The 27,200-nt window shown below is 39.5% G+C and overlaps 1 protein-coding gene across 1 annotated transcript in view; it reads right to left on the bottom strand.

Annotated features, from left to right (window-relative positions):
* Positions 1-27,200, bottom strand: part of DNAH14 (dynein axonemal heavy chain 14) — an 894,889-nt gene that overhangs the window by 203,613 nt on the left and 664,076 nt on the right. Inside the window, exon 69 of the mRNA XM_085610384.1 lies at positions 22,786-23,030. Coding sequence (XP_085466510.1) covers positions 22,786-23,030 — 245 coding nt within the window. The remainder of the gene's footprint in view (positions 1-22,785; positions 23,031-27,200) is intronic.

The raw sequence follows: 27,200 nt of genomic DNA, 5'->3' as shown, positions 1-27,200 counted from the left end.
CTTTTCCAGAAGGCCAGCAAAAGGTGAATGCACCCTTAGTTACTTGCAGGCTGTGTCAGCGTGTACTTTCTAGAGGTAATCCTGACAGGAAGTATTCCTTTGGGAATCATACCATGATCAGACACCTCAAGGATGTACACAAAAGGACACATGGTCATCTTTTTGGAGGTAACTCTTCAGAAAGACGAGCCAGTACATCCACAGCAGCTCAGCCTGGACCATCATCTGCAGGGCAGACTCCTTCTTCTGCAGGTCAGGTGAGCCCTTCATCTGTGGGGGGAGAATCTCCTTTTGCTGGCCCTCTGGAAATTAACCCTCGGTTTGCGAGGGTTGAAGTACGGTGCGCCACTTGTCACGATCTAATTACTTATAGGGAGACCAGTATTTCCCTAGTGAACAATAAAATAGATCAGCACACTTGTCGTACCGTCTAATATTCCCAATCTTTCTTTCCTCTGTCCCTGCATGAACACAACGGCTCTTTTAAGAGCCAACCTTATCTTTCATCTTTTTTTTACATATGTTTTTAAAAACTTTTTTTTATTTTTTTTTTACCGTACGCGTACGGTAAGCGTACCTTTTTTATTTTTTTTAAAAAAAACACTAAAAATCATTTATCACATTACATTGACTTACCATACTCACTCAAAAAAATATTTATTCATTTGTTTTTTTAAAAAATAGTTTTTAAAATGGTTGTAGTTTTCAAAAATTTTCTATATCGATCTGAAAAAAAAGAAAAAAGTATTAATATTTTTATAACAATTTATAATACAGTACACATATTTACATTTTTTCCCCAAAAATATTTTTGCCTCTTTTAACAATTGGAAATCACTTTTACAGACTGACACATTATGAAACCACTATTTTTGATTTATTTAATTGCACGTGTCCAAGCTGTTTTTTTTTCAGACCACCACCATGTGCATTCTCTGTGACTGCCTACACTCCACCAAGGGCAACCAGCCTTAGTGATGCTGAATGTATTTGCATTACAGACTTAAACCTGAAAACCCCACTGGCTTGTAAATACTGTGCATGACTATACACGGCAAGGACATGGGTGTGTGCTAACCCTCTGCTTATTCCCCCAAAAATTCGCTCCCCCTTTCCATCTAATGCAACTGTGAAATCACCAGAGCAAGACGCAATAAATCTCTGCCTATAATTCTTCTATGCACACAGAGTCATATTTTCACATTAGTCCCAAAACGAAATTTCTTTGCCAATTTGAAAGCACACTTACTGCTCTTTTTTTTTTCAGGGGCAAGTGTAAATCACTTTTACACACTGACACATTATGAAACCACCATGTGTAACTACAACAAAAACAATTCCCATTTCTATTATTCATTTCTTAAGTTACCACATACATACCCTCTCAAACTGTAAACTCACCTTTAAAATTAGTTAGTTGTGAAAGAAATGTGACACTCAAACAGCAGATTATCAGAGCCAGGATCTCTGTTGTGTTCACCTCTCTCCTCTCAGCAGAACCAGATAATGGCAAACTTTCCCTCTATTTTTCCACACATATACATGTAAGTTTCAAATCTCAGTGCTTCCCCCTTTTTTTCAAATGTAATCACACATTTCTATTGGTTGAAAACCAACCCTTTTCCAAAAGTACCCTTCCCCCAACTTGACTTCTGCCTAGTACCCTTCCCCCAACTTGACTTCTGCCTGCTACCATAGCAACAGCTCATGGAACACTGCTGTGTTCAGTTAGGTCAGAAGTTCGACACACAATGTTTCAATTCCACCGAGCAAGAGTGCTTGACTTTTCAAACCTAACAGCAAATCCATAGTACTGTTCTTTGGTTACACATTTTTTTGTACCAATACAAAACATGCTTCTATTAATTTACACATACAGCCTAGTTTTTATTCTGGAATGGTATGAAACAGCCAATCAGTTCTTTTTGTTTTGAAAAAAATATGTATGCCTCCATTTCCAAACTGTCTTTCTTTTCATATTGCCATTCTACTGAAAGACACCTCCTGAGTGCATCCAGATCTCCTTTGAAGATGTTCACAGTGTGGATTGTAGGGCACAGCTATGTCTTCTGGAGTGAAAAGTTTGCAGAGAAAACAGATATGGTGAGAGACCTTGCTTTGCCAAATGTAGACATTAAATGGATTGGTCAGAGAGGGTTAAAGTGGCACCAATTGATGCCATTGGTGAAATCCTTCATGCAAATCCAACACCCTGACCTCATAATAGTGCACTGTGGTGGCAATGACCTAGGCACTTTGACTGGGGTAGGTCTGGAAATGCTTATGAAGGACACCTTTGCACAACTGTTTTCACTTTTCCCTAAAACTGCCTTTGTGTTTTCCAACATATGCCAAAGGCAAAAATGGAACTGGTCCAATCATTTCTGTCCACAGATTGACAAAGCAAGAAAGCACGTCAACAAATCTGTTTCTGCTTTCCTCCGTGACTATGGTATGGGTGCCATTTACCACAACAACTTGCGTTACGACATGCAAGACATTTATAGAGGAGATGGTGTGCACTTCAATGATGAAGGGAACAGAGTCTTCCTCTTGAACCTTAGACTCTGCATCGGTACTTACTTGTAGGTACCACTAAAAAAATGACTCCATAAACACAACAGCTCTTTTTAGAGCTCCCTAATTTCTAAACTCTTAAATCTGCTTTTCATTTATTTATTTTTATTTTTTTTACCGTACGCTTACCGTAAGCTTACCGTACGCGTACCCCGTGATTTTTTTTAAAATCAATAAATATTTTTTTTGTACTTTTCTGTCCATCTTTGACCCCCTTACAATTGTTAGGGGGTTTGTAACTCTCCTCATTGCCCCCTTTCCTTGTTTTCACTCTTTTTTTTCAGAGTGAAATACACAAAATGGCGGCCGCCGCTTCCTGGTTTCGGCCGATTCGAATGTTTACTAAGATCTAAGAGCCAATCAGAATCGCGCTCGCGCACGCCACCGTACGCTTACCGTAAGCGTACGGTAAGCGTACCGTAAGCTGGCTCAGATATATATATTGATTTAAAGGCTATTTTCTCAGAATCTACTGAACAGATTTACACCAAACCTACAAAAGGCACTTCCTTGACCTAGGGACTACCTCTCTGCCAAATTTTGAGTAATTCTGTTCAGCCGTTCGGGCTGTAGCTCGTTCTAAAGGTCCTATGGAAAAATGCATGGGAAAAACGCGTTTTGGGACCCCCCTTTTATCTCAGCCCCCGCTTGACGGATCCCCCCGAGACTTTCAGGGTAGGAGCGGAGCGTAGCGCCCCACCTATTTTGAGAAATTCGCGAGGATTCGTCGACCGGCGCCAAAGTTATTCAAAATAGAATGTTGAGGTTTTCCTATGGAAACGTGGTCCTAACTATAACTACCTACTGGCGATCGCCAGTAGGTAATATATATATATATATATATATATTTATATTCACTGAAAAAACCACGTGTTATAGTTAGCTGGACATTTCGCTCGTAAAAAAACAATGAAATTCCCCCGTTATAGTTAGTTCAGCTAACTATAACTCGCGCGCCCGCAATCCACTGCTGATGATGTCACATATTACATCACTCATGACATCTCAAATGACATCACTGATGACATCATCCATTGAGTATGTTTTCTGAACAATTTTAATATGTTTAATATATATAGGGAAAGGCCTGTTGAAGAATGAGTGGGTGTACAAGTGTGTAAATGGATGATTTTCTGTGGTGCGTAACTGACTCTATAAGTGAGTCATTAAACGTATCTTACTGCAGACTAGTGACTAAACTGTGTAAATGTTTGTATGTGTCTGTATGTTGGTGTATAAGTAGCTGCATGGTTTTGTGAATAGCTATATGAGTGTCTATATGAGTTATTGATTGCTTGTCTCAGTATCAGTATGGGTTCCTGAGTGTTTGTGTAGGTAGGGTGTGTGTGACTCTATGCATAGATGTGTGAGTGGGTGATTCTATGGGTGCATGGTTTTAAGAGTGCATCTGTGATGGACAGTATGGTTGAGTGAGTGTATGTATGGGTGTGTTAGGCATTGAATCTATATCTCAGTGGTACATTTGTGACTAACTACATATGTGAAAGGCAGTATATATGCGTGTAAGAGTATATAAGTGGGTAGATGTGAGAGTGTGTGATTGTGAGAGTGACTGTATTGATGAGTGTGTGCTTGTATCAATAATTCTATAAGAGCGTAAGAATGTGATACTATTTTTATGAGTAAGTGAACTTGAGTGTGTATAACCGCATAGGTGAGTAAATGGGAGTGTGATTATTTGCATGACTGAGTGTCTATATAGGTGTATAAATGCATATGATAGTTTTGTATGGAGTGACTGTAAGTATGAGTGACTGTACAGGTGAATGAGTGGAGGTGTATGTAGACCTAAGAGTTAATAAGTGGGTATGTAGTTATTGGTATTGTAGTATGTATGGTTTTGAGAATGGAACTCTTAAATTTTGAGTCGGTGTATCAAAGGTTATATTAGGGTGTGAGAAGATGTGGTAATTTATCACATGGATGACGTCATCAGTGATGTCATCAGTGATGTCATTTGAGATGTCATCAGTGATGTCACTGACCATGTCATGAGTGATGTAATATGTGACGTCATCAGCAGTGGATTGCGGGCGCGCGAGTTATAGTTAGCTGAACTAACTATAACGGGGGAATTTCATTGGTTTTTTACAAGCGAAATGTCCAGCTAATTATAACATGTGTGAAACCTATGTTTTTTTCAGTGAATTTGCAAGGTTTTTTAAATGCTAATTCCTAACTATAACGTGTGTGAAACCTATGGTTTTTTCAGTGAATTTGCAAGGTTTTTTAAATGCTAATTCCTAACTATAACATGTGTGAAACCTATGGTTTTTTCAGTGAATTTGCAAGGTTTTTTAAATGCTAATTCCTAACTATAACGTGTGTGAAACCTATGGTTTTTTTAGTGAATTTGCAAGGTTTTTTAAATGCTAATTTATCATTCTTTTATTATATTTTTTATTTATTTATTTTACAATATGCTACCTATGTATATAATTATAGATTTACTGTATCCTGCAATATGGAATGGCTCAGCTTTTTTTTTTAAATTTTAGATATAGTTGAACAGCATAGTTAATATCTTCTATAAATCTCTAAACATTTTTTTTTTTTAAAGGGTTTTAACCGTGCGCGCACCGTTTGCGTACCGTACGTGTACGGTACGGTATGCGTACGGTGCGCGCACGTGGCTTGCATGCGTACGTGCCCCGTGTGAGCATGCGTACGTGATTTACGTGCGCATGCATACTTCGTTCGTCATGCGTGCGCGCGTGCTCCGTACGCGCATGCGCGCGTGTCCTTTTTGCGCATGCGCGCGTTCTCCGTACGCGCGTGCTCCGTACGCGCATGCGCGCTTGCTCCGTACGCGCATGCGCGCGTCTTACGTATGCGCGTGCGTACTTGTACCGTGCACACACCGTAAGCGTACGGTGCGCGCACGGTAAGTCATGTGATCAAGAAACAACACTTTTCATTGGTTTATAGTAGTTTCAGTTCCAGAAACTTCCAACACCACACCCACTCCCCTCATTATTTCTTCTGATTCCCTGGGAGAAGGAGCTGAACTTTTTTTGTGATACAATGGCAGAGCAGCAGTCATCTTCCTGCACAAAAACAATCACAAGAGGCTTTTTCCTCTTTCAATGCATGCTGTAGAATGGAGGACACACTAAAAGAGGAAAAAACGAGGAGAAATAAAAACATTTCTCCTCGTTGTGCCTCGCAACACCACCTCTAGGGTGGCGTAGCATTCACACGCATCTCCAGAGTTACGATTTCTCGTAAACCAGGAGATGTGTCTAGTTCTTTGTGTGTTGCGTGGGAACACCCACAACAACACCCATGGAACGCCCCTTCAACACACAGTGCTGCGTGTGAAGTGGCTGTATTTATGTGGAGAGGAAAAGTCACGCAGGGTGGCTTTTCCTCTCCTTGTAAATATGAAGGAGCTCCCTGCGCCACCAGTACGTTATGAAAAGTGATGTAGTGGTGGCGCAGAGGCCTTGTTAATCTGCTCCAGAGATGTTAAGGAAATTAAGGGTAAGACAGACAAAGGGAGAGAGACAGAAACAGAGACAGGACAGAGAGCAAGAAACTGAGAAGGAGTAAGGCAGTTAGAATGACTGATACACATGGAGACAGGGAGAGATACATGGTTGAAAAAGTAGTGATGGAGGCAGTAAACCTAGGGGAGTAGTATAGAAGGAGTAAGGGAGTTACGAAAGAGCAGTAAAGGAAGAAGACAGAGAGAAGGGGAATGAGAAAAGCACAGTGAGGAGAAGTGAAGAAAAGGGAGCATGAAAGTGAAGGGGTGAGAAATACAAATATTTCAAACTTACCTGACCAACAAAATAACTTAATTATAAATAAATGTTTTTATTTTTAATTGCTAGAAAAAAGTATTACATTTCCTACATTTTCTTTCTCGATCTGAAAAAAAAGAAAAAAGTATTAATATTTAAGAATACATTTTAGAATACAGTACACATATTTTCATATTTAACAAAGTATTTTCTTGCCCTTTTTTGCTGTTTTCAGAATATAGAATTTCACTGCAAATTGTGAAATCAATTGCATTCATCACTTAACAGCGGGCAAAAAAATTACCAATCTGAAAGATTGTTTAAAAAAAGCCCAGAATCTCTTCTCAGTAAAACATACCTTGATAGAAATGTAACATATATATGAAAAATATCATCTAAAAACAATAACTATTTGCAATAAATAACGTCTGTAAATCTTGTTGCTTAAGCTCATACACCAAAGTAATATCTGTCAAAGAAGTCCACAATAGAAATTTTTACCTTTCCATGAGGCCAAATGGTAATTTTAAAATTCTTTTTTGGTGAAATATCCAATGTTAATCCTATAAAATCGAAATAATGGTTTCTTCCGATACTAAAATTTTGGTTTTAGAAAAATTAAGTAGGAATTTGGTAATTCTGCTGGCAAACGTTGCTTGAAAATCAATTTAGAATCATTACACAGTGTCCAACCTCTTTCACATTTTAGATAAACTGTGTAATGACCAGAAGTTATAGAAGGTCCATCATGGAAAATGATTGCAACTGCAACAAAAGTTTTTCCTGATATTGATAATTGATGTCCTGTAAACTTCTTTATTAAAGTGTCCAATTTTGACCCATCAGCTCTACAACGTTGCATCATTAAAATTACATACTGTCCATATTTCTTTAAAAATAACGTTGATAACATGTCTGATTTACATTGAGAACATTCCATGTTGTGATTTGCATCTTTAACTAATTTACTAAAAGTCACTGATTTACTCTCTGGTAATGTTAAATATATGAACATTTCAGAATCAACATTAGAGCTGCATGTGTTCAAACAGTTTTCACAACTATGTTCCCATTTATATGAGAGACCAAACATATTTTCTATTTCTACCCCTTCATCTTTCAGTACCATAAGCATATACATTAAGAATTCCTGTGCATCTTGCTGGACATTTTGAGTAAACTGTGTACATCCTGAACATACATCTAAAAGATTTCTAACATCAGAAGCACTTTCTATTTTAGTTTTATCATTACTCAGTTTCTCATAAAGAAAACTCAGCAGAGAACAGAATCTTTTTTCATGATTTAGTATTATCTGCTCTTGCAAACTTTCAAGATAAAATACAACATTCAGCACTACATTAGCGTAGCAGTTGACACCAGAGCTATTTTCAAAATGACAACCAACAACCTCTTCAACATTGTCCTTTTTCTTTTTGCTTGGAATCACATCACTCTCCTTTTGTTTTCTCTTCTGTACATCCTCATTACAGATATTCTCAATTCTCCTTTTCTGACAAACAACACGTTTTTCAAACATAGGATACTGACCTAAATGAGGAGCATAGCTTCTTCTTAATCTATTATATTCCTTTACACAGTTTGCATCAGCACTAACTTTTGACTCATCAAAGTCTATCATGAATAAACCAGATATTTTTTTCACGCGTGACAAAGCAACATATGCCATACCTTCTTTAAACACAGTAGATCCAATGTTTACAAAAGCACTATCTACAGTTAATCCTTGTGATTTGTGAATAGTTACAGCATATGCTAGAGAAAACGGAAACTGCTTCCTACGTACATTTAAGTCTTTCACAAGCATGAAACGAACTGAACAACGACTAATGTCTTTAACCTCTTCAATCTGATCAAATTTTATTTTTAAAAATTCAATTTCAACTTTATTCTGGTAATTAACAAAACCCACAACTTTACCCATAGCTCCATTCACTAAACCTTTTTCTACATCCAAATTACGTCTTAAAATTACTCGACAGTTCATACATACATAAAGATTCTTTTCTAAACTAGCTGTTTTCGAGATGTTTTTCTCTAGAGAATCCAATTTAGTTGTCAATTTGCTTGTCAATATAATAGTTATTCCTTCATGTTGTATTTTATCCACAGCTTCCAGTTTTACAATCTCTTCATTTTCCAATTTCAAAAGTTCTTGATTGAATATAGAGCATTCATGTAGTGTTGGCATTAAGCAGATTACAGTATTTTTTCCAGCAATTTTCTTGTATATTTTCTCTGAAACTAATTGTTCTGTTGGAAACAAATTACATAGTAATCGACTCTGTAAAGCTTTTCTGCCATGTTCTGTGAGTAGTCCAATTCTGATATCTTTGAGAATACTTGCATAATCATCATCATTTGCTTGCCGCATATTGGTAATGAGTTCTTTGTACTCAAAGTATGTCCAAATATTCACATTACCTATACTTCCTAACAACTTTTTCGTGTCTTCATTTGTAAGAGTATGAAATACTGGTTGTCCTTTAACTGGAGTGAGCTGCAGTAGATCCCCAAAAACTATAACATGTTTTCCTCCAAATAGCACGTCATAGTTTGTCTTTAGAATTTGCTGCATTCTTAAATGCACAAAGGCAAGCATTAAGTTTGATACCATGCTTACCTCATCAATAATGAGAAGTTTCATTTTTTTCAATACTCTTGAAACTTCAAAACATGCTTCTCCTGTTAGCTTGTGGTATTGTATTTTGTTCTCATTCTCTACTGGTAACATTAGCAAACGATGGAGGGTAATTCCTTTTATGTTATATGCTGCTAACCCAGTTGGAGCAGTAACAACACAAGACAAAGTTGAATCAGTTTTTTTCTGTAGGTAGCTTCTAATTACTTTAATCAAGAAACTTTTTCCAGTTCCAGCTTGTCCACTCACATACATTCTGATTGGTTCAAATGATGTGCATGAGCACTCTTTATTTTCATGTAGTAATCCATGATCAATTTGTTTTGTGACTTCCTCATACATTTGTTGTTGTTCATCATTCAGTTGCTGTTCCAAATTTGGTAAGTTTATTAAATCTACCTGAGCTTGATTCATAGCTGTTTCCACTTCAATCATGGCTATTGCAGCTTCATTTTCTACGATTGGTTGTCCTAGGGGATCTTGACTGAGCGTCCCAGAGCTTTGACTGTCTTGAGAACTGTCTCTAGCTACTTCAGCTGCAATTGTTGCTTCTTGTTCAATTTCTTCATTTAACATTTGTACATAAGTTGTGAAAGTACTGCATTCAATGGTATCTTTGCATGCATTACAGCAATCTTCATAGCTTTGAAAATGTCCAAGTAATTCATCCTCTGAGCGCCATGGTTTAAACAACTGTAAAAGTGCTAAGTGGTAAACTTCCTTCTTGTCAGTAGTGTCGCAACTCAGCTTCCTGTGATTAATCAAACTTCCTTTTGTTTGTTTTACCAAACATCCTTCCTCACCAATGACTTTATATTTTCCATTGTTGATGTCTTCTGTGGCATTCCGTTTATACATGTAGTTCTGCAGCACTTCATAGAGACACATGTTCTCAAGATGATGACTTCTCTTTGGGTAATATGTGTCCAACATGTTTGTTCTTTAAATGTCTGTACTTTCAGGTTCGTACTCTGCTAAATATTCAATTTCTTGAATAGATTTCAGTACCCGATTTCGCATTCCTGCAAGGCCTAAACTTACCCAAATTATTCTTCTGGATTTGGAGTACAGACTTGCAGATGATAACCTATCTGAGCATTCGTAAGAGCCAATTTCTCGATGCGATAACATCTTTAAACTGAAACTGTATAGCTTTTTACTGACAGTCTTCTCGTGAGAAATCTCTTCCCACATTTCTTTCAATTCCGTTTTCTCAGATTTAGTGATGTAAGATGTGACATACCGAGCAACAGCAATAGAATTGTCAGCTACATACTGAATATCCATGTTAGCATTCCACATGGATAAAATGACTGGGTTGTAGTCATTTATATATTTTGACTCTTCTTTTCTTCTTAGGTTGTAGGTATTCTTAGGTGATTTTCTTGTAATAGTATGTTGCATAGCTGACATAAAACTGTTTACTCTTCCTTTTGAAAGAACAGGTCGTGGAAATCCAAATCGACATTTTGTGTAGAATTTATCTTTACTCTTGTACTTTTGACAACAGTATTTTCCACACCGATGACTTTGGAAACGTAAAACTTTCTCTTTTAATTTTTTTTCTTCTGTGCTTTTAGGTATAGCACATGTTGCATATCCTTCAATGAAAGATAAAACTGCATCATCAGAATCTGTTCCAAATTTTGGGGCATCCTTGATCCACAACAGCATATGAATATGAGGAGAACCTCTTGCTTGGTACTCTTTTCTCCAAAAGAAATCCACAACTTCTCCAAGAGGTGGATTTTTTTTATTGCAGATGAAGGACATCATAGCCTCAAATCTATGATTGAAATATCTGCAAACATTAACCGGATCCAATGAGCACAATTCTCCTGCTGTCTTGTATTGGATGTTTTCAATATTTGAATTTGCCTCTCAAAGAAAATCCAGTAAATCATCCCAAGCGTACTCTGCACAGCTTAGGGTAAGGAACCATGTAGGAGTTCCTAAATTCCGTAACATACATTTCAATTCTCCATGGCGTCGGAACCAATATTTATTAGTCCCACGCTGACAAGCCATTAGATTAATCAATTGAGATTCCAAATGATCATCTCGCTGTTGCACTTTGTTCATAACATCCTTTGCAGTTGTACTCCAGTTTTCAAAATGTGATTTACTGCATAAGATAGTGCTGATAAGTCACTTTCAAATAAAAGATGGAACAAATAAGGAATACTTTGACGAAATCTTGGATCTTCTGCATATAATCTTGTAGTCCAATACTCAGAAGCAGGAATCTGTACTGGACGTTCATCATATCGTCCACCTTTTCCTGTAGGAAACAGCTGGGGAAAACAACGAGCTTCCAAGCTCTCCTCCCATACACTCACGGGAGTACCTTTTGCTTTTTTCATCTGAAAGAGATCAATAGTGTTTCCCATAACTTCTTTAGAATGAAGAGGATGTATGCTGAAATGTTCATAAATTTCTTCTTCTTTTGACTTATCCACTTTTTCAATTTGCCCAGTTGGTATTCCTGTGTCTGCTAGTAAATCTTCTTCATCTTCTTCCATATAAACTGTTTCATACCATTTATTATTTATTTTCAAATATAAATTTGCTTTTTGTACTTTTCGTACATCCACCAGCTCCTGCCAAATTTTCTTATTCTTTGTAGGTACACCATTAACCAGAATAACTAATGGTTCAGTTTCCAAACTATCTGCATCAATTGTTTCAATATTTTTTTCAAATCTAATGGCAAATATGCAACTATTCCTTTTAAACCTCTTTGTAAATCTGTAGGAGGTAATTTGCCTGTTTTGGGCTCCATACGAACTATAGTCTGAAACGGATGGACACATTGAATGAGTATAGACTCATACGTATTTAAATCACTAAGTTCTGCAGGAATATCAACCAATTTTAAATTATTATGTACAGCTCTAGCAGGCATTTTATTTTCTTCTAACTTGTTATAACAGTATTTACAAATACGGTGATCTTCACCCAAATCAAAACAATTTTCCAGAAATAAATATGTAGCAAAATCCATCCACTTAGAATTATTTTCTTTTTCACTTTTTTTATAGAGATCAACATTCCTTGTTTGATTTTTGTAATGGCTTCTCCGGCAACAAATACAAGTAATATTTGGTCTTTCATTAGAGATGATAGTACATTTTGTCATTTGATCTTCAAATGTTTTACTAACAGTGAGTTCTACATTCTCTTCCACATTTTCTTCAATAACTGTGTCATTTCCTGCACTTTCTTGCTCTGGACCAAAGTAACAAAACTCAATATCCTCACAAACCTTCTTCACATCTGTTACAGATCCACGGAACAGAGCACTATTCAACACATGTAACTTTAGTGCTGGACTTTTACCAAAATACAATCTTCTCACAAACTTTCTCATTACAGTATGATGAACAGCCAGCATCCTAAAATGGTGAAAAACACTTTGACAAACTTTCCTAGAAAGACAAGCCAGAGAATGTCCTTGCAAACCAGTATTCTCTCTCACTCTGCATGGATCTAGTCTTTGAAGCACCTTAATCTTCTGTTTAACACTTTTTTTTACTATATTCTCTTAGAAAAAAAATGAAATTTATCAATAGATTCCTGTTGTACAGTACAAATACTACTACAATTCCAAGTGTACACTGGGGCTTTAGGACGTCTCCCCATAACCTCATCAGCTAACACTTCTTCCTAATTTCTTGGAACCATTTTCTCCTTTTCCATTACACAACCATCCTTAACTTCATAAGCTTGACCACTGGTGTCAACTGCATGCAGCAAACTATTACTTTGAAGATAACTCTCTTCATTAAAAAATGGTTCAATACTTGAACTATGCTTCCATTCTCCTAAGAACACTTTACAAAAGTTTTTTTTTCACTTCTCTTTTTCTTTTTGACTTCATTACATTCACTAATTTATCTAATGTACGGATCCTGTTCAAAATTGAAATGAATAGTTTTCTTTTTAATTCCAAAGCCTTTGCAACAATTGATTCAATATGTTTTTTTTTTCTTATAAAATTTGGCTTTCTTCCTATATTTTTCACATCCTTTAGCAAATTGAACATCACTCTTCTCTCAAACATTTTTCTACGAATGTTTTTAAAATCTATTTTTCTTTTTAAGTCATTCTTTCTTACTTCTGTTTGTACATTAGCATTTAGTATATTCTGTCGATTGTCTTGTTGTTTTCTACTTGAAACACTATTTCCAGTGGATATATTTTTTACATTTTTTCTTGGCTTGAGGATATTTAAAAAAAAAATCCTTAGTCTGCTTACCAGAAGGCTTTTTCTTTTTTCCAACATGAGGTTCTTCAACTATTTGTTTTTGTCCAGTTGTCTTCAAATATACATGTTGTTGCTGTTCTTTTCTCTTTCTTGATTTTATAGGCATCTTTAATTTATTTCAGTCTTGTTCAGCAATACCTGAAAGAAACTAAAAAAAAACACCTTTATGTAATTTATATATATTACTATATTTTTTATGAGCTTTTCAAAACATATCATATGAGCTATCCCTTTCCTACGACTGAAAGTCTTACACAATGAAAGCTACACAAATTAAATCTCTGACAATTCCTGTGTGCACACAGACTCATGGTGTGATTCTAGGCAGAAAACGATTTTTCATTGGCAATTTCAAAGCACATTTACCGGTGTGGTTTTGCAAGTGATAATTACTGTAAGAGCCTGACACATTTTCCTTATAGTTTAGAGAGGCAGAAAAGAGCACATGTCCTAACAGCTACTTGAGAGCATGAGCATGTGGAACCTGAGTGAGCGATTAGACTACAGCAAAGGAAATGTGCCTTGGTAACATTGAATGTGTTAGCGTTACACACTACTATCTAAAATACCACACAGTGCTGAATACTTAGCATGGGAGTGCAGGAGAAGCTACTGCCTGTGTGATAAGAGCGTGCTTCTGGAGACTGTGTATTGTCAGGTGCAAGAGAAATCTGCATGGACGCTTGCAGAACTGCATGAAGACTGCACAGATGTATGTAAGAGTACATGTGGGGTAAGGGTTAATTGCAGTTTTGAACATGTAGGATCTACCTCACCCATGGCAGGACTGGAAGGAGCATCTACCCTGTTGTTTTCAAATGTGTTAGCATTTGCCTCTCATTTGTGAGATAGTGATTTCTGCTGAATGCAAACCATCACAGTTCAAGAAAACAAGCTGCCCCTTTCCTACGAATGCAAGTCTTACAGAACCTGACTAACACAAATTACATCTCTGACAAGAAATTCCTGTGTGCACACAGACTCATGGTGTGATTCTAGGCAGAAAACGATTTTTAATTGGCAATTTCAAAGCACATTTACCGCTGTGGTTTTGCAAGTGATAATTACTGTAAGAGCCTGACACATTTTCCTTATAGTTTAGAGAGGCAGAAAAGAGCACATGTCCTAACAGCTACTTGAGAGCATGAGCATGTGGAACCTGAGTGAGTGATTAGACTAGAGCAAAGGAAATGTGCCTTGGTAACATTGAATGTGTTAGCGTTACACACTACTATCTAAAATACCACACAGTGCTGAATACTTAGCACGGGAGTGCAGGAGAAGCTACTGCCTGTGTGATAAGAGCATGCTTCTGGAGACTGTGTATTGTCAGGTGCAAGAGAAATCTGCATGGACGCTTGCAGAACTGCATGAAGACTGCACAGATGTATGTAAGAGTACATGTGGGGTAAGGGTTAATTGCAGTTTTGAACATGTAGGATCTACCTCACCCATGGCAGGACTGGAAGGAAAATCTACCCTGTTGTTTTCAAATGTGTTAGCATTTGCCTCTCATTTGTGAGATAGTGATTTATGCTGAATGCAAACCATCACAGTTCAAGAAAACAAGCTCCCCCTTTCCTACGAATGCAAGTCTTATAGAACCTGACCAACACAAATTAAATCTCTGACAACAAATTCCTGTGTGCACACAGACTCATGGTGTGATTCTAGGCAGAAAACGATTTTTCATTGGCATTTTCAAAGCACATTTACCGCTATGGTTTTGCAAGTGATAATTACTGTAAGAGCCTGACACATTTTCCTTATAGTTTAAAGAGGCAGAAAAGAGCCCATGTCCTAACAGCTACTTGAGAGCATGAGCATGTGGAACCTGAGTGAGTGATTAGGCTAGAGCAAAGGAAATGAGCCTTGGTGACATTGAATGTGTTAGCGTTACACACTACTATCTAAAATACCACACAGTGCTGAATACTTAGCATGGGAGTGCAGGAGAAGCTACTGCCTGTGTGATAAGAGCGTGCTTCTGGAGACTGTGTATTGTCAGGTGCAAGAGAGATCTGCATGGACGCTGGCAGAACTGCATGAAGACTGCACAGATGTATGTAAGAGTACATGTGGGGTAAGGATTAATTGTAATTTTGAACATGTAGGATCTACCTCACCCATGGCAGGACTGGAAGGAAAATCTACCCTGTTGTTTTCAAATGTGTTAGCATTTGCCTCTCATTTGTGAGATAGTGATTTCTGCTGAATGCAAACCATCACAGTTCAAGAAAACAAGCTGCCCCTTTCCTACGAATGCAAGTCTTACAGAACCTGACCAACACGAATTAAATCTCTGACAACAAATTCCTGTGTGCACACAGACTCATGGTGTGATTCTAGGCAGAAAACGATTTTTCATTGGCAATTTCAAAGCACATTTACCGCTGTGGTTTTGCAAGTGATAATTACTGTAAGAGCCTGACACATTTTCCTTATAGTTTAGAGAGACAGAAAAGAGCACATGTCCTAACAGCTACTTGAGAGCATGAGCATGTGGAACCTGAGTGAGTGATTAGACTAGAGCAAAGGAAATGAGCCTTGGTGACATTGAATGTGTTAGCGTTACACACTACTATCTAAAATACCACACAGTGCTGAATAGTTTGCATGGGAGTGCAGGAGAAGCAACTGTCTGTGTGCTAAGAGCGTGCTTCTGGAGACTGTGTATTGTCAGGTGCAAGAGAGATCTGCATGGACGCTTGCAGAACTGCATGAAGACTGCACAGATGTATGTAAGAGTACATGTGGGGTAAGGGTTAATTGCAGTTTTGAACATGTAGCTCACCCATGGCAGGAGTGGAAGGAAAATCTACTCTGTTGTTTTCAAATGTGTTAGCATTTGCCTCTCTTTTGTGAGATATTGATTTGTGCTGAATGCTAGCCATCACACTTCAACAAAACAAGCTGCCCCTTTCCTACGAATGCAAGTCTTACAGAACCAGACCACCACGAATTAAATCTTTGACAACAATTCCTTTGTGCACACAGACTCATGGTGTGATTCTAGGCAGAAAACAATATTCCTGGGTGATACCAGTACACCTTTACTTATGGTGAAGACATACTCCATAATATCTGACAAGTTCAAGGCAGTTAAATATCTTCCAAAACATAAAATGTAAAACACAACTTTAAAACAAGAATCTCATTTACATTTTTTTTTATCAATATGCACCACATACAACCCCTCTCAAATTCATAACTCACCTTTAAAAGTAGTTAGTTGAGAAAGAAATGTGGCACTCACACAGCAGATTATCAGAGCCAGAATCTCTGAACTGTACACCTGACTGACTGACTGACTGAAGTATTTATTAAGCGCACTCATGCGTCTTGGCGCTGAGCTGAAGAGAGGTGTGTGGAGAGAATCTACGGCTTGGTGAATAGCCAGGTTTTCACGGCCTTTCTAAACAGGGTCTTACTTGGTTGGTAATCTGTTCCATAAGCTTGCTGCCTGGAAAGAGAAGGCCTTGCCTCCCCAACGGGCCCTTTTAAATTTGGGGATGCCGACTAGACCCATATTCGTGGATCTAAGTGTACGACTTGGAACATAACGAGGAAATAGCGTTTCCATGTCATCTGCACCTCCACCATGGACTGCTTTGTGCACTAGGCATAGGATCTTGAATTGAATACGGTTACGTACAGGGAGCCAATGCAGCTTCTTCATACATGCTGAAGTGGGATGATGCTTTGGAAGGTCCAGCAGTACTCTTACAGCCGCATTCTGCAGAGACTGGAGTTTTAGGAGCCGTCGCTCACCAATCCCAGAGTATAGTGCATTACAGTAGTCTATACGAGATAGGACCAGAGCTCCTACTACAGTTTTCCTTAGGGACGGAGGGATAAAAGGCAGAATTTTGCGAAGAATTTTGATCATCAGGAAACACGCAGAGGTGACCTGGTTGACTTGGTGAGTTAATGAGAGATCTTTGTCTACCAGAAAGCCTAAGTTCTTCACTTTGTGTGCAGGAACAGGACAAGCGCCCACCTCTGGAGGCCACCAGAGGTTATTCCAGATGGATGGTTTTTGACCGAATTCCAGCACCTCCGTCTTTTCGGTGTTAAGTTTAACCCCTTGGGTGCCAGGCCTTTTCCCCCTCCTGTGCCTGGCGCTTCCTTAGCGGGTGGGTTTCATGACGAGATAGTCTCGTCATGGGCACAGCGCGACTGTGCTCCATGACGAGACTATCTCGTCATGGGCACTGAAGAGGTTAAGAAAGTTTGAACTCATCCATCTCATTACCCTGGAAAGACAGCTTCTGAATCTCTCCGCAGTGACTTCAACAGTTTGTGTCAAGTACACCACCAGCTGGGTGTCATCAGCATATGACACTAATTTTAGGCCGCAATTTTTAATTAGGTTAGCCAAAGGCGTAACATATAGATTAAACAACGTAGGGGATAGTGCTGATCCCTGGGGAACACCACAGGGGAGAGAGAGTTCAGCAGACTGAAGTCCCTCCCAGTGAATCTGCTGTGATCTCGAATCAAGGAAAGAGCGCAGCAGCGCCAAAGCAAAATCTTTAATACCTATTTCGTTCAATCTATCTAGTAACACTCCATGGTTAACAGTGTCGAAAGCAGCTGTTAAATCAAGAAGGACAAGAGTGGCCCTGCCTCCACTGTCCATGACTCTACGGATTTCCTCTACGGCCATAATTAAGGCTGATTCTGTGGAATGGCGTGATCTAAAACCGTGTTGTGTTGCATCCAGTAGGTTGTTGGAGTCAATAAATTGCATCTGCTCCTGGTTAATCATTTTTTCTAAAACTTTGGAAGGAAATGGGAGACAGGATATGGGACAATAGTGTTTGGTATCCTGTGGGTCAAGTGAAGACTTCTTTAAAATAGGCCTGATACAGGCCTTTTCCCAACTTGACGGGAAGACACCTGAGCTGGTGATTTTGTTAAGCAAGGGAGCCAGCGAGGCACTTATCTCCATGGGGGCCAGATGGTATATGTAGGAGGGGCACGGATCTAGGGGAGAGCCTGACTTTATTTGAAGTAACGCGTCGTTGACCTGTTTTACGCTGAAAGATGAGAATTTGGACAGACCGTTCAGCGAGGGACATTCCTCTAGAGGTTTGCCTGTGTCTTTGTCAGGTTCTGTCTGTAGCTTCTGAAGTTCATTGTAGACATCTTGAATCTTACGTTGAAAGAAGGTGGCAAGATTATCAACAAAATTTTGATCAGGACAGAAAATAGTGTCATTGGGGCTCTTGATTAATGTTGTGACTATTTTAAAAAGTTCCTTGGATGAGTTTTTTGCCTCTTGGATTTTATTGGTGAAATAAGTCACTTTGGCTTGTTTAATTAATGATTTGTATTTTTCCAGAGTGAAATTGTATTCCTTCTTTGATATGGAGCTATAATCTAGTCTCCATATGCGTTCCTGCCGCCTACATTTAATTTTAGCAAGCTTAAGCTCGGCTGTATACCAAGGCGATGTAAGTAATCGTTTTTTGGGTTGAATGGGTTTCACGGGGGCTAGTTTATCAATGGCCTCATGGATCCAGGAATCAAAATTAGTGGCCCCTTCATCACTGTTCTCCACGTGGGGAGGGCAGTTTATCAGAATATCGGCCAGTTCCTCATTTTTTATATCCTTCCATGGGCGAGTATTTGTCAGCCGAGAACGGATTTTCCGTCCAAATGTAGACAGAGATAAGTTCACTTTAAAATATATTACTGAATGGTCTGACCAGGGGACCGGTAATATGTCTTTCACCTCAATCTTTTGATTATTAGGGAAGATTCCATCAAGTGTATGCCCCGCTACGTGGGTGGGCCGTGATATAATTTGCCGCAGGCCAAAACCTGCCAGGTTGTCATTTAAATTAGATGAATCGAAATTATTAGGGTCATCTAAATGAAAGTTAAAATCGCCCAGGACCGTGAATGTTGCGGTGTCAAAACAAGATTCTAAGAAGGTCTGGAGGGATTTGGTAAAAGGAGCTCTTGCTCCAGGGGGTCTATATACCAGAAGACCGGATAAAAGTTCCTAATTATTGAGTTTTACAATAAATGACATAGCTTCAGCCTCTAAAGTAGATTCTTTTTTGGAAACAATTTGTAAATGAGAGCGATAGATAAGCGCAATACCTCCTCCAACCGTTGAGGTCCTATCTACTTGTGCCAGTGAGTAGCCTAGGGGGATTGCTATTTGCCAGTCTGGCGCAGAGGAGACCGATGACCATGTTTCTGTAAGGAAAATCAGGTCTGGACTAGTTGAAGATAGAAGATTCTCTAATTCGTATTTGTGTTTAGACATGGACCTTGTATTGAGTAGAACGCAGTTAAGCTCGTTTGTGCTGCATGCGGTATTGCTAAAGGTCGGGTGGGGTAGTGGAGCATCAGCGCAGTGTGTGCGGCAGGCCAACTGACTAGTAAAGATATTGCACATAGTATTGGTTATGCAAGTAGATGGATAGAAGGATGTTCTTAGGCCACATGTTGAGCAGCAATTGGGGCCAGCTGTATCATGATCAAGCAATGGGACTGGCAACAGGCACTTACCAGTGTTTAGCGACATGAGTTCATCCCGTGAGTAAGTTATTATTGTACATCGCATATGGCCCACGGCGCTGGTCACGGTCTTGGCGTGGACGGGCGCAGACGGGCTTGCCTTAGGCGTGCCGCCGGCGCGCCGCCGGCGCGCCCGCTGTGCCCGTCCGCTGCGCGGTCGCGCCGTGGTGCGTTTTGTAGTGGGCGTTTTACGGTCTAGAGCGCTAACCCAATCAGAGTGATCCCACTCTAAAATGGGCTCCGCGCTACGGGATCGAGTCAGTATCAACAGTTTTAAATCATAGTGCAATTCAACATGTGCAAAATAGCAAGAAGTGTGTTAAAATATTAAAAGGTAGCGAAAGCAGCAATTTAACAAGCAGCAGTCTCTCTTTCTCCCCCCTTCACAGCAAAGTGCGGTCGCGCCGTGGCGCGTTTTGTAGTGGGCGTTTTACGGTCTAGAGCGCTAACCCAATCAGAGTGATCCCACTTTCTCAGCAGAATCAGTAAATGGCAATGTTTCCCTCTCTTTTTTCACACATATACATGTTAACTTCAAATCACAGTGCTTCCCACATTTTTTCAAATGGAAACACACATTTCTATTGGTTGCAAATTTCAACCCTTTCCAAATGATCCCTACCCCCAACATGACTTCTGCCTTCTACCATAGCAACAGGTCATGGAACACTGGTGTGAGCAGAGAGGTCAGAAGTTCAGCACACAATGTTTCTAATCCAAAGAGCAAGAGTGCTTGACTTTTCAAACCTAACAGCAAATCCAAAGTAATGTTCTGTGGGAACACATTTTTCTGAACCAATACAAAACATGCTTTTTAAAATTTAAACATACAGCCTAGTTTTTAGTGTAGAATGGTGTGAAACAGCCAATGAGTTCTTTTTATTAAAAAAAAGTATGTAAGCCTCCATTTTACAACTATCTTTCTTTTCATATTGCCATTCTACTGAAAGACACCTTCTGAGTGCATCCAGATCTCCTTGAAAGATGTTCACAGTGTGGATTGTAGGTCATAGCTATGTCTTCTGGAGTGAAAATTATGCAGAAAAAAGAGGTCTTTTCAAAGACCTTGCTTTGCCAAATGTAGACATTAAATGGATTGGTCAAAGAGGGTTAAAGTGGCACCAATTAATGCCTTTGGTGAAATCCTTTCTACATCTTCCACAGCCTGACCTTATAATTGTGCACTGTGGTGGAAATGACCTAGGCACTTTAACTGGGGTAGGTCTGGAAATACTTGTTAAGGACACCTTTGTGCAATTGATGTCACTTTTTCCACAAACTACCTTTGTATATTCTAATATATGCCAAAGGCAAAAGTGGAACTGGTCCAACCAATATTGTCCGCAGATTGACAAAGCAAGAAAGCAGGTCAATAAGTCTGTTTCTGCTTTCCTCAGAGACTATGGTATGGGTTCTATATACCACAACAACTTGCGTTACAACATGCAAGGCATTTATAGAGGAGACGGTGTTCATTTCACAGATGAAGGCAACAGAGTCTTCCTCTTGAACTTTAGACTCTGCATCGGTACTTACTTGTAGGTACCAAAAAACACTCAATGAACACAACGGCTCTTTTTAGAGCCAACCAACATCTAAACACTTAAACTTGATTTTTTAATCTATTTTTTTAATGTTTTTTTTGCCACCGTGCGCGCACACCGCGATATATATATATATATTTTTTTGAGACCTGAGAGGTCTTTCATGGTCCCCATGAGAAGGCTTAGGGGGTCAGGGACTCTCTACCCTGCCCCCTTTTCACGTTCTCCACTTGTGTTTTTAGCTCTCTTCTACCTCTAAAACTCAAAATGGCGGCTGGGGGTGCGCGCACCGTGCGCGCACCCCGCAGATTTTGGGAAAAAAAAAAAAATGTTTTTGTCACCCATCGGGGTCCTTCAGAGAGCCCCTGAGAAAGGCTAAGGGGGCGACCACCAGTAGATAATATATATATATATATATATGGATGGAATTATTTTTGTTGTGGTCTGACAAAGGCATAGCCGTAGAGATTTCAGTCTGCCTTCATTAATTACTTTAGGAAGCTTTAGGCAGCTTTACATTTAATGTAAAATACATTGATTTCAATTCCACCAGATATGGATTAAGAACAATTTGGAGTTGATCCATATAGTTCATTAACCACTGTTTAATAATTTTAAGAAATTTACACTTGGTATATTGATTCACAAATGGAACTGTCTGAAATGTTTCATATAATTTGCAAATCACTTCTGGAAAGTATTTTGACCTATCCTGACTGTAGAGCCACCACCAACATATCCACCTCATGGGATCTTTTTCAGGTTCTATAATCCAGGTCATGCCAGAAACACATACGTCTGCATCATCACTGACCAGTGGAACCATGGGCAACCCTAGTGGGTTTCAAACAGCTGCACAACTACCTCACAGGGAGCTGCAAACACATGATACATTTCCTCCCTCCCTCACTTCGTAGGGTGCCTACTCATTGTTGTGACTATAGATGTGAAAAACCTAGGCTAGTGAAAAGGTTAACAGTCTCTCACTATGGGTCTAGCTCCCACATAAATCCCAAACTTGGTTATTCCAGATTGCTAATCCTAGTGGTAGTGCTTATTGCACGTTGTCCATTTCCTAGTGGTAGTGCTTACTGCACGTTTTCCATTTTTTGTTCTTATCTAAACCTCTTCTGCACACTGGCAGCAGTAACCAAGCACCAAGGCCACTGTCACTCAGAAACATTGTGAATGCAGGCATTTACTCAGAGACCTGATGGCTCCTCACCCAGGAAAACATTGCACTCTACTCTTTAATTCTGGCTCTTGGAGCCTGGCTCGAGTCTGTGGGGAAGTGTGTAAGTGGGTAAGATCCTACAAGGTGATTACACCGTAGTGTGACATATTCAAGATCCAACTCTAATCTGCTCATTTTGCAATCATTCTTCAAATTCTTTCAAACACCAAATTTACCTGACCATTAAAAAGCATTACCTTCAGTTTTCTGGAGCAGAGTCAAAGATTTGTTCTCTAGTTCTAAAAGTGTCGAGAGATCTTCAGCAATGTTCTCTAGTAAGTGACAGCGCTGTTGCTCGAGCTGGGGTTGTTCGTGTATGATGACGCTAGACAAAAGCTGGTCTTGCAAACCCTTGAAAGTTACAGTGAAGTTGATTACGGCAACCATGATACAAACAGCTGGCAGGAAGTGAGGATTGGGGACTTCGGTTGTCAGGTACAATCTGCAATCAGAAAAGAACTTAAAGTTAATAGACCTGCCCTTCAAGTGCTTATAACACAATTGTGTCACAGTTAACATTGCACTTGACCCTGGAACGAGACAGTCATCATTTAAAATATATTGATTTTTATTCACAATACAGAAATGATAATGGCCTTGGTTCTCTACTGGAATTGATGAGGCGACATTGACAAGATTTCTAACCCAGGACAAGGGTGGTGCAGTTGTGGAAGGAGTGGTAGAGCTTTCCAGGTACAAGCGCATTCTTACTTCACTTCCTGGCAGCAGAAAATGAGTCCACCTGCCCCAAAGTTGGGTAGTAAAATACAGCAGTAACTGATGTACAGCCCTGGTGTAACTGGATCTGCAAACCTCTCCATAACTGAACCTCTGTTGGCAGCCGAATGAGTATATAAGCTGCAAAATGATACTGTCTGCATTAGCAAGAGAGACCTTAGTATGGGTGAAACCTTAGGACCCAAATAAGTCAATGCAGAAAATAAGGAATCTAAGTTGAAACTGAAACAAGAGGAGGTTTATTTATTTACTCTAGTGCAATTAAAAAAAACTCTTTTACGGACTACCCGAAAAGCCTTCCTGTGCCTATCTGTTAAGGGTGCCTATCTACAAAGGGGACGTGATTGGCTTTTTGTCACAGAACCCACCAAATATTCAGATTAGCCTAGGGATGAACAAACTCAATAAAAAGCCACCCTATGGTCGCTGATCCGGATGGTGTTAAATTTTATTTGCTTGTTTACTTATTTATATAGTGTTGACATAGCCACCTGAGCAGCGGAGCACTTTACAGATAACCAGATAATAATTCAATGAATAAAGCAGGTAGGTTAATGGTAGAGAAAACCTTTCAGCATGATATTGAAGAGGGGCACAGACTGGCCAGGAGAAAGTATTTATAGAAACGTCTTGAATAGGTGAGGTTTCAAGTTCCTTATGAAATGGAGAGCGTTGTTGTTCCTCAGGTCTTCAGGCATGCAGTACCACAGTTTATAGTCAGTCAAGTATGAGAAGATGTAGTTAGTCTTGGATTGTGGTATTTTCAGAGTTCCTGAGTCATGCAAGCTTGGTTCTTGCTACTTCTCGTTCTTCCACAAGCCATGCGTTTGTAATTCAAGTAGGTGTACAGACCTAGGTGTATGATTTTTTGGGTGATGCAAGCAATTTAACAGTGAATTCTAGCATCTAGAAGCAACCATTGTAGATCTATCAGGATGGGGATAAAGGGATCAGACTTCTTTGGTCCTTTCAAGAGGTAAGTGTAGACCATGGGAAGACACGTTTTGCCCATGAACATAAAAACTGGTGGCACAGTGTGGAAGCTAGACCTTTGCATTGCACATTATTTTCTATTGGGATCCATTAATTCTTTACAGAACTGTGAATCCAGGACTCTTATTTGCCTGCTTAAAGCATCTACATATTCAGAGATACAACAATCCATGTATTTTTATCCTGAATAACTCAAGGTGATAGGACATTTTCCAAGCCCATCCTGCTGGCCTCTACAGGTCTACAAATCCTGCATCAAATTATGAAAATTATGAATTTTTCACTGAAGGTTTTTCTTCCACCTATTTGCCATGCTCTCACATAACGATATACATAGCACATATAAACTGTTTTATCAAATTTTACATTCAAACTATGAACAGATATGCAACATTCTAAAATGGGCTACAATTTATGATGACACCACACTACATGACAAGTTGGTGAACTAACTGGTTACTGCCAAGGGAAGTGCAGCTTTTTAAGGGTATCGGGGATGGACGCTGTCTGGTGGCTCTTTGGGATCCAATGTAGCATGTATGGAACCACCAGACAACCTTCCTGAGGTTGGAGAATGTTCACCCAGATAAATTATGCTTCCTTCCATATTATCGTTGTATATCATTGAATCTGAATAGGTATGCACCAATCTAACAAGCAGGACAATTGCAACCAGTGTATTTACAGGTCCTTTCACAGGGCCTATAGTTACTGTTGAGAAAACTTTTCATAGTTATTTTTAATGGTAGTGTCTTTCTTTATGGCACATCCTCTGTGGGGTTAGAGCATGCTCACCTCTCCCCTTAGAATTCCAGCATTTTTTTTTCTGTAATACAGGATCTGAAAGAATTTTTGGATATCTACAAGCTACAAGGTGGCCTAAGCTCAATTAGTGACCGCTCTTGTTGCGACCTATTAGTAAGTTGTGGGTCGCTCCATAGGCTAGCGCGTGTTCGCCCGCACCATAACGGGGGTTGTCGTCGGGTGCACTGCCTTCTAACACCTACCCCTTACACGTGTGCCTGCAAGAGCGGTCACTGATTGAGCTTAAGCCACCTTGTAGCTTGTCAGGGGAACGGCCTATTTCTCTTTAGTAGGGTTCTGTACCCATTCACGGTTTTATTCACTTCATTGGTCCTGAGAAAGCGCCGTTACGACCATTTTAGGGCGCGAAACATGTCGACAGAAGAGTTACTGAGGCACATTATTGCCTAGTCAGTAAACGTACAACCTACGGGTTCTTTAACCTGTCTGGGGAAGCCACACATTAAACTAATTTCGTTATGGTATTCCCTAGCCAGTTTTAATCATTCAATCACTCACTCACTTTTCCTTACGACCCCTCAATCTCACACCCTTACTCATCATAGGGCGTTATCAAAAGATCTCCGCTAAATCGACCCTTCAGGGGACACGTAGCGCATTGCAGCCCTGGCCCGATGAGGAGCAATATCCAATGATGAAGCATGACATTCCTAGAACAGTTACCCACTGTTTGGTTTGAGATTACTATATGGAGCACAGGTACTGGACCATAACTAGCTCCTAGTCCCCCCCTTCTTTTTGATACAAATCATACTGTAGCCACCTGGGAAATCTCATAGCTAAATAAAATCGCCCCTACGAAGGTTTCCAGGAAACCATCTTTTTCTTGGCGTGGCATCAGATAAGTGTGCAGGAACTCAATTCAATTTTGGTCAACTCACCGAGTCGCCGATTGAGATGGACGACATGGATAAAATGTTGTTCTACTATTCTACTTGGCTGATGGCAGCAGTAGATAAGTTGGCTCCGATCAAACAGAATCCATCTAGAAGAAATAAACTCACCTCTCCCTGGTTTGGTGAAACACTTCAGGCAGTCAAACAAGATTGTCACAAACAAGAATGTATTTGGAGGAAAAATTATATTATTGAAAAAGAAAAGTATGAAACTCTGCTGGCAGAATATAAAAAACGTATTCTTGGGGAAAAGTCTAAATATTACATTAGTTCCATTTAATCCGCTAGTGGTTCTAATAAAGCCCTTTTCCAAGCTGTCACAAAACTTTCTCTCCTGTTGTCAAGATCATGGAGGGTTACAATCAGGATTTCTTGGACTCCTTAGCGTCAATTTTTCCAAACAGTGTAGGGATCATTTGTAATAAATTCTCCTCTCAGGGACCTACGCCTTATATAATTAAGGACACCATCCTAGGGAAGATAGCAAGGCTTCTCTCTTTAAGTTCAGACCCTTCTCAGAGAATCAAGTGAAACAGCTGGTTCTCACCACCAAATCCGGCTCCCGACTGGATCCCTCTCTTACCAACATTTTGCAGCTCATTCCCGACTTCGTGGCCTCTCAACTTACGACTATATTCAATGCTGTGTTCAGGACTGCCACTTTCCCCAAAGTTTGGAAATCTGCATCGATGCTCCCATTACTGAAGAAATAGAATTCTAGATTTGTACAACTATAGACTAATCTCTAGGCTGCTGTTTCCAGCTAAGCTGATTGAAAAGGAAATTAACTCTCAGGTATAGTCGTTTTTGGATAATAATCACCTGCTGGATGATTCCCAATTCGGGTTCCGTAAATGGCACTTCACAGAATCAGCCCTTATGTGGCCACTGAGATGATCAGGGCTACAGTTGATAGAGGGGGCAATGCAGCCCTCATTTTATTTGACTTGAGCACGGCATTCGGCAAGGTCATCCATGATCTTCTGACTGACTGGCTGGAAGGCATGGGTATCGGTGGTGTGAATCTGTCTCTATTTAGATCCTTCTTGACTGAAAGAGTTCAAACGGTGTCCCTGGGGAGAATTTACTTCCAAATCTTTTTCTTCGCCATGCGGTGTTCCCCAGGGATCATTGAGTCTGACACTGTTCAACATTTATGT

Source organism: Triturus cristatus, chromosome 6 (assembly GCF_964204655.1).
Source record: "Triturus cristatus chromosome 6, aTriCri1.1, whole genome shotgun sequence".
Classification (NCBI taxonomy): Eukaryota; Metazoa; Chordata; class Amphibia; order Caudata; family Salamandridae; genus Triturus; species Triturus cristatus.
The sequence above is the reverse complement of the archived record's forward strand: the minus strand, read 5'-3'. Positions and strand labels throughout refer to the sequence as shown.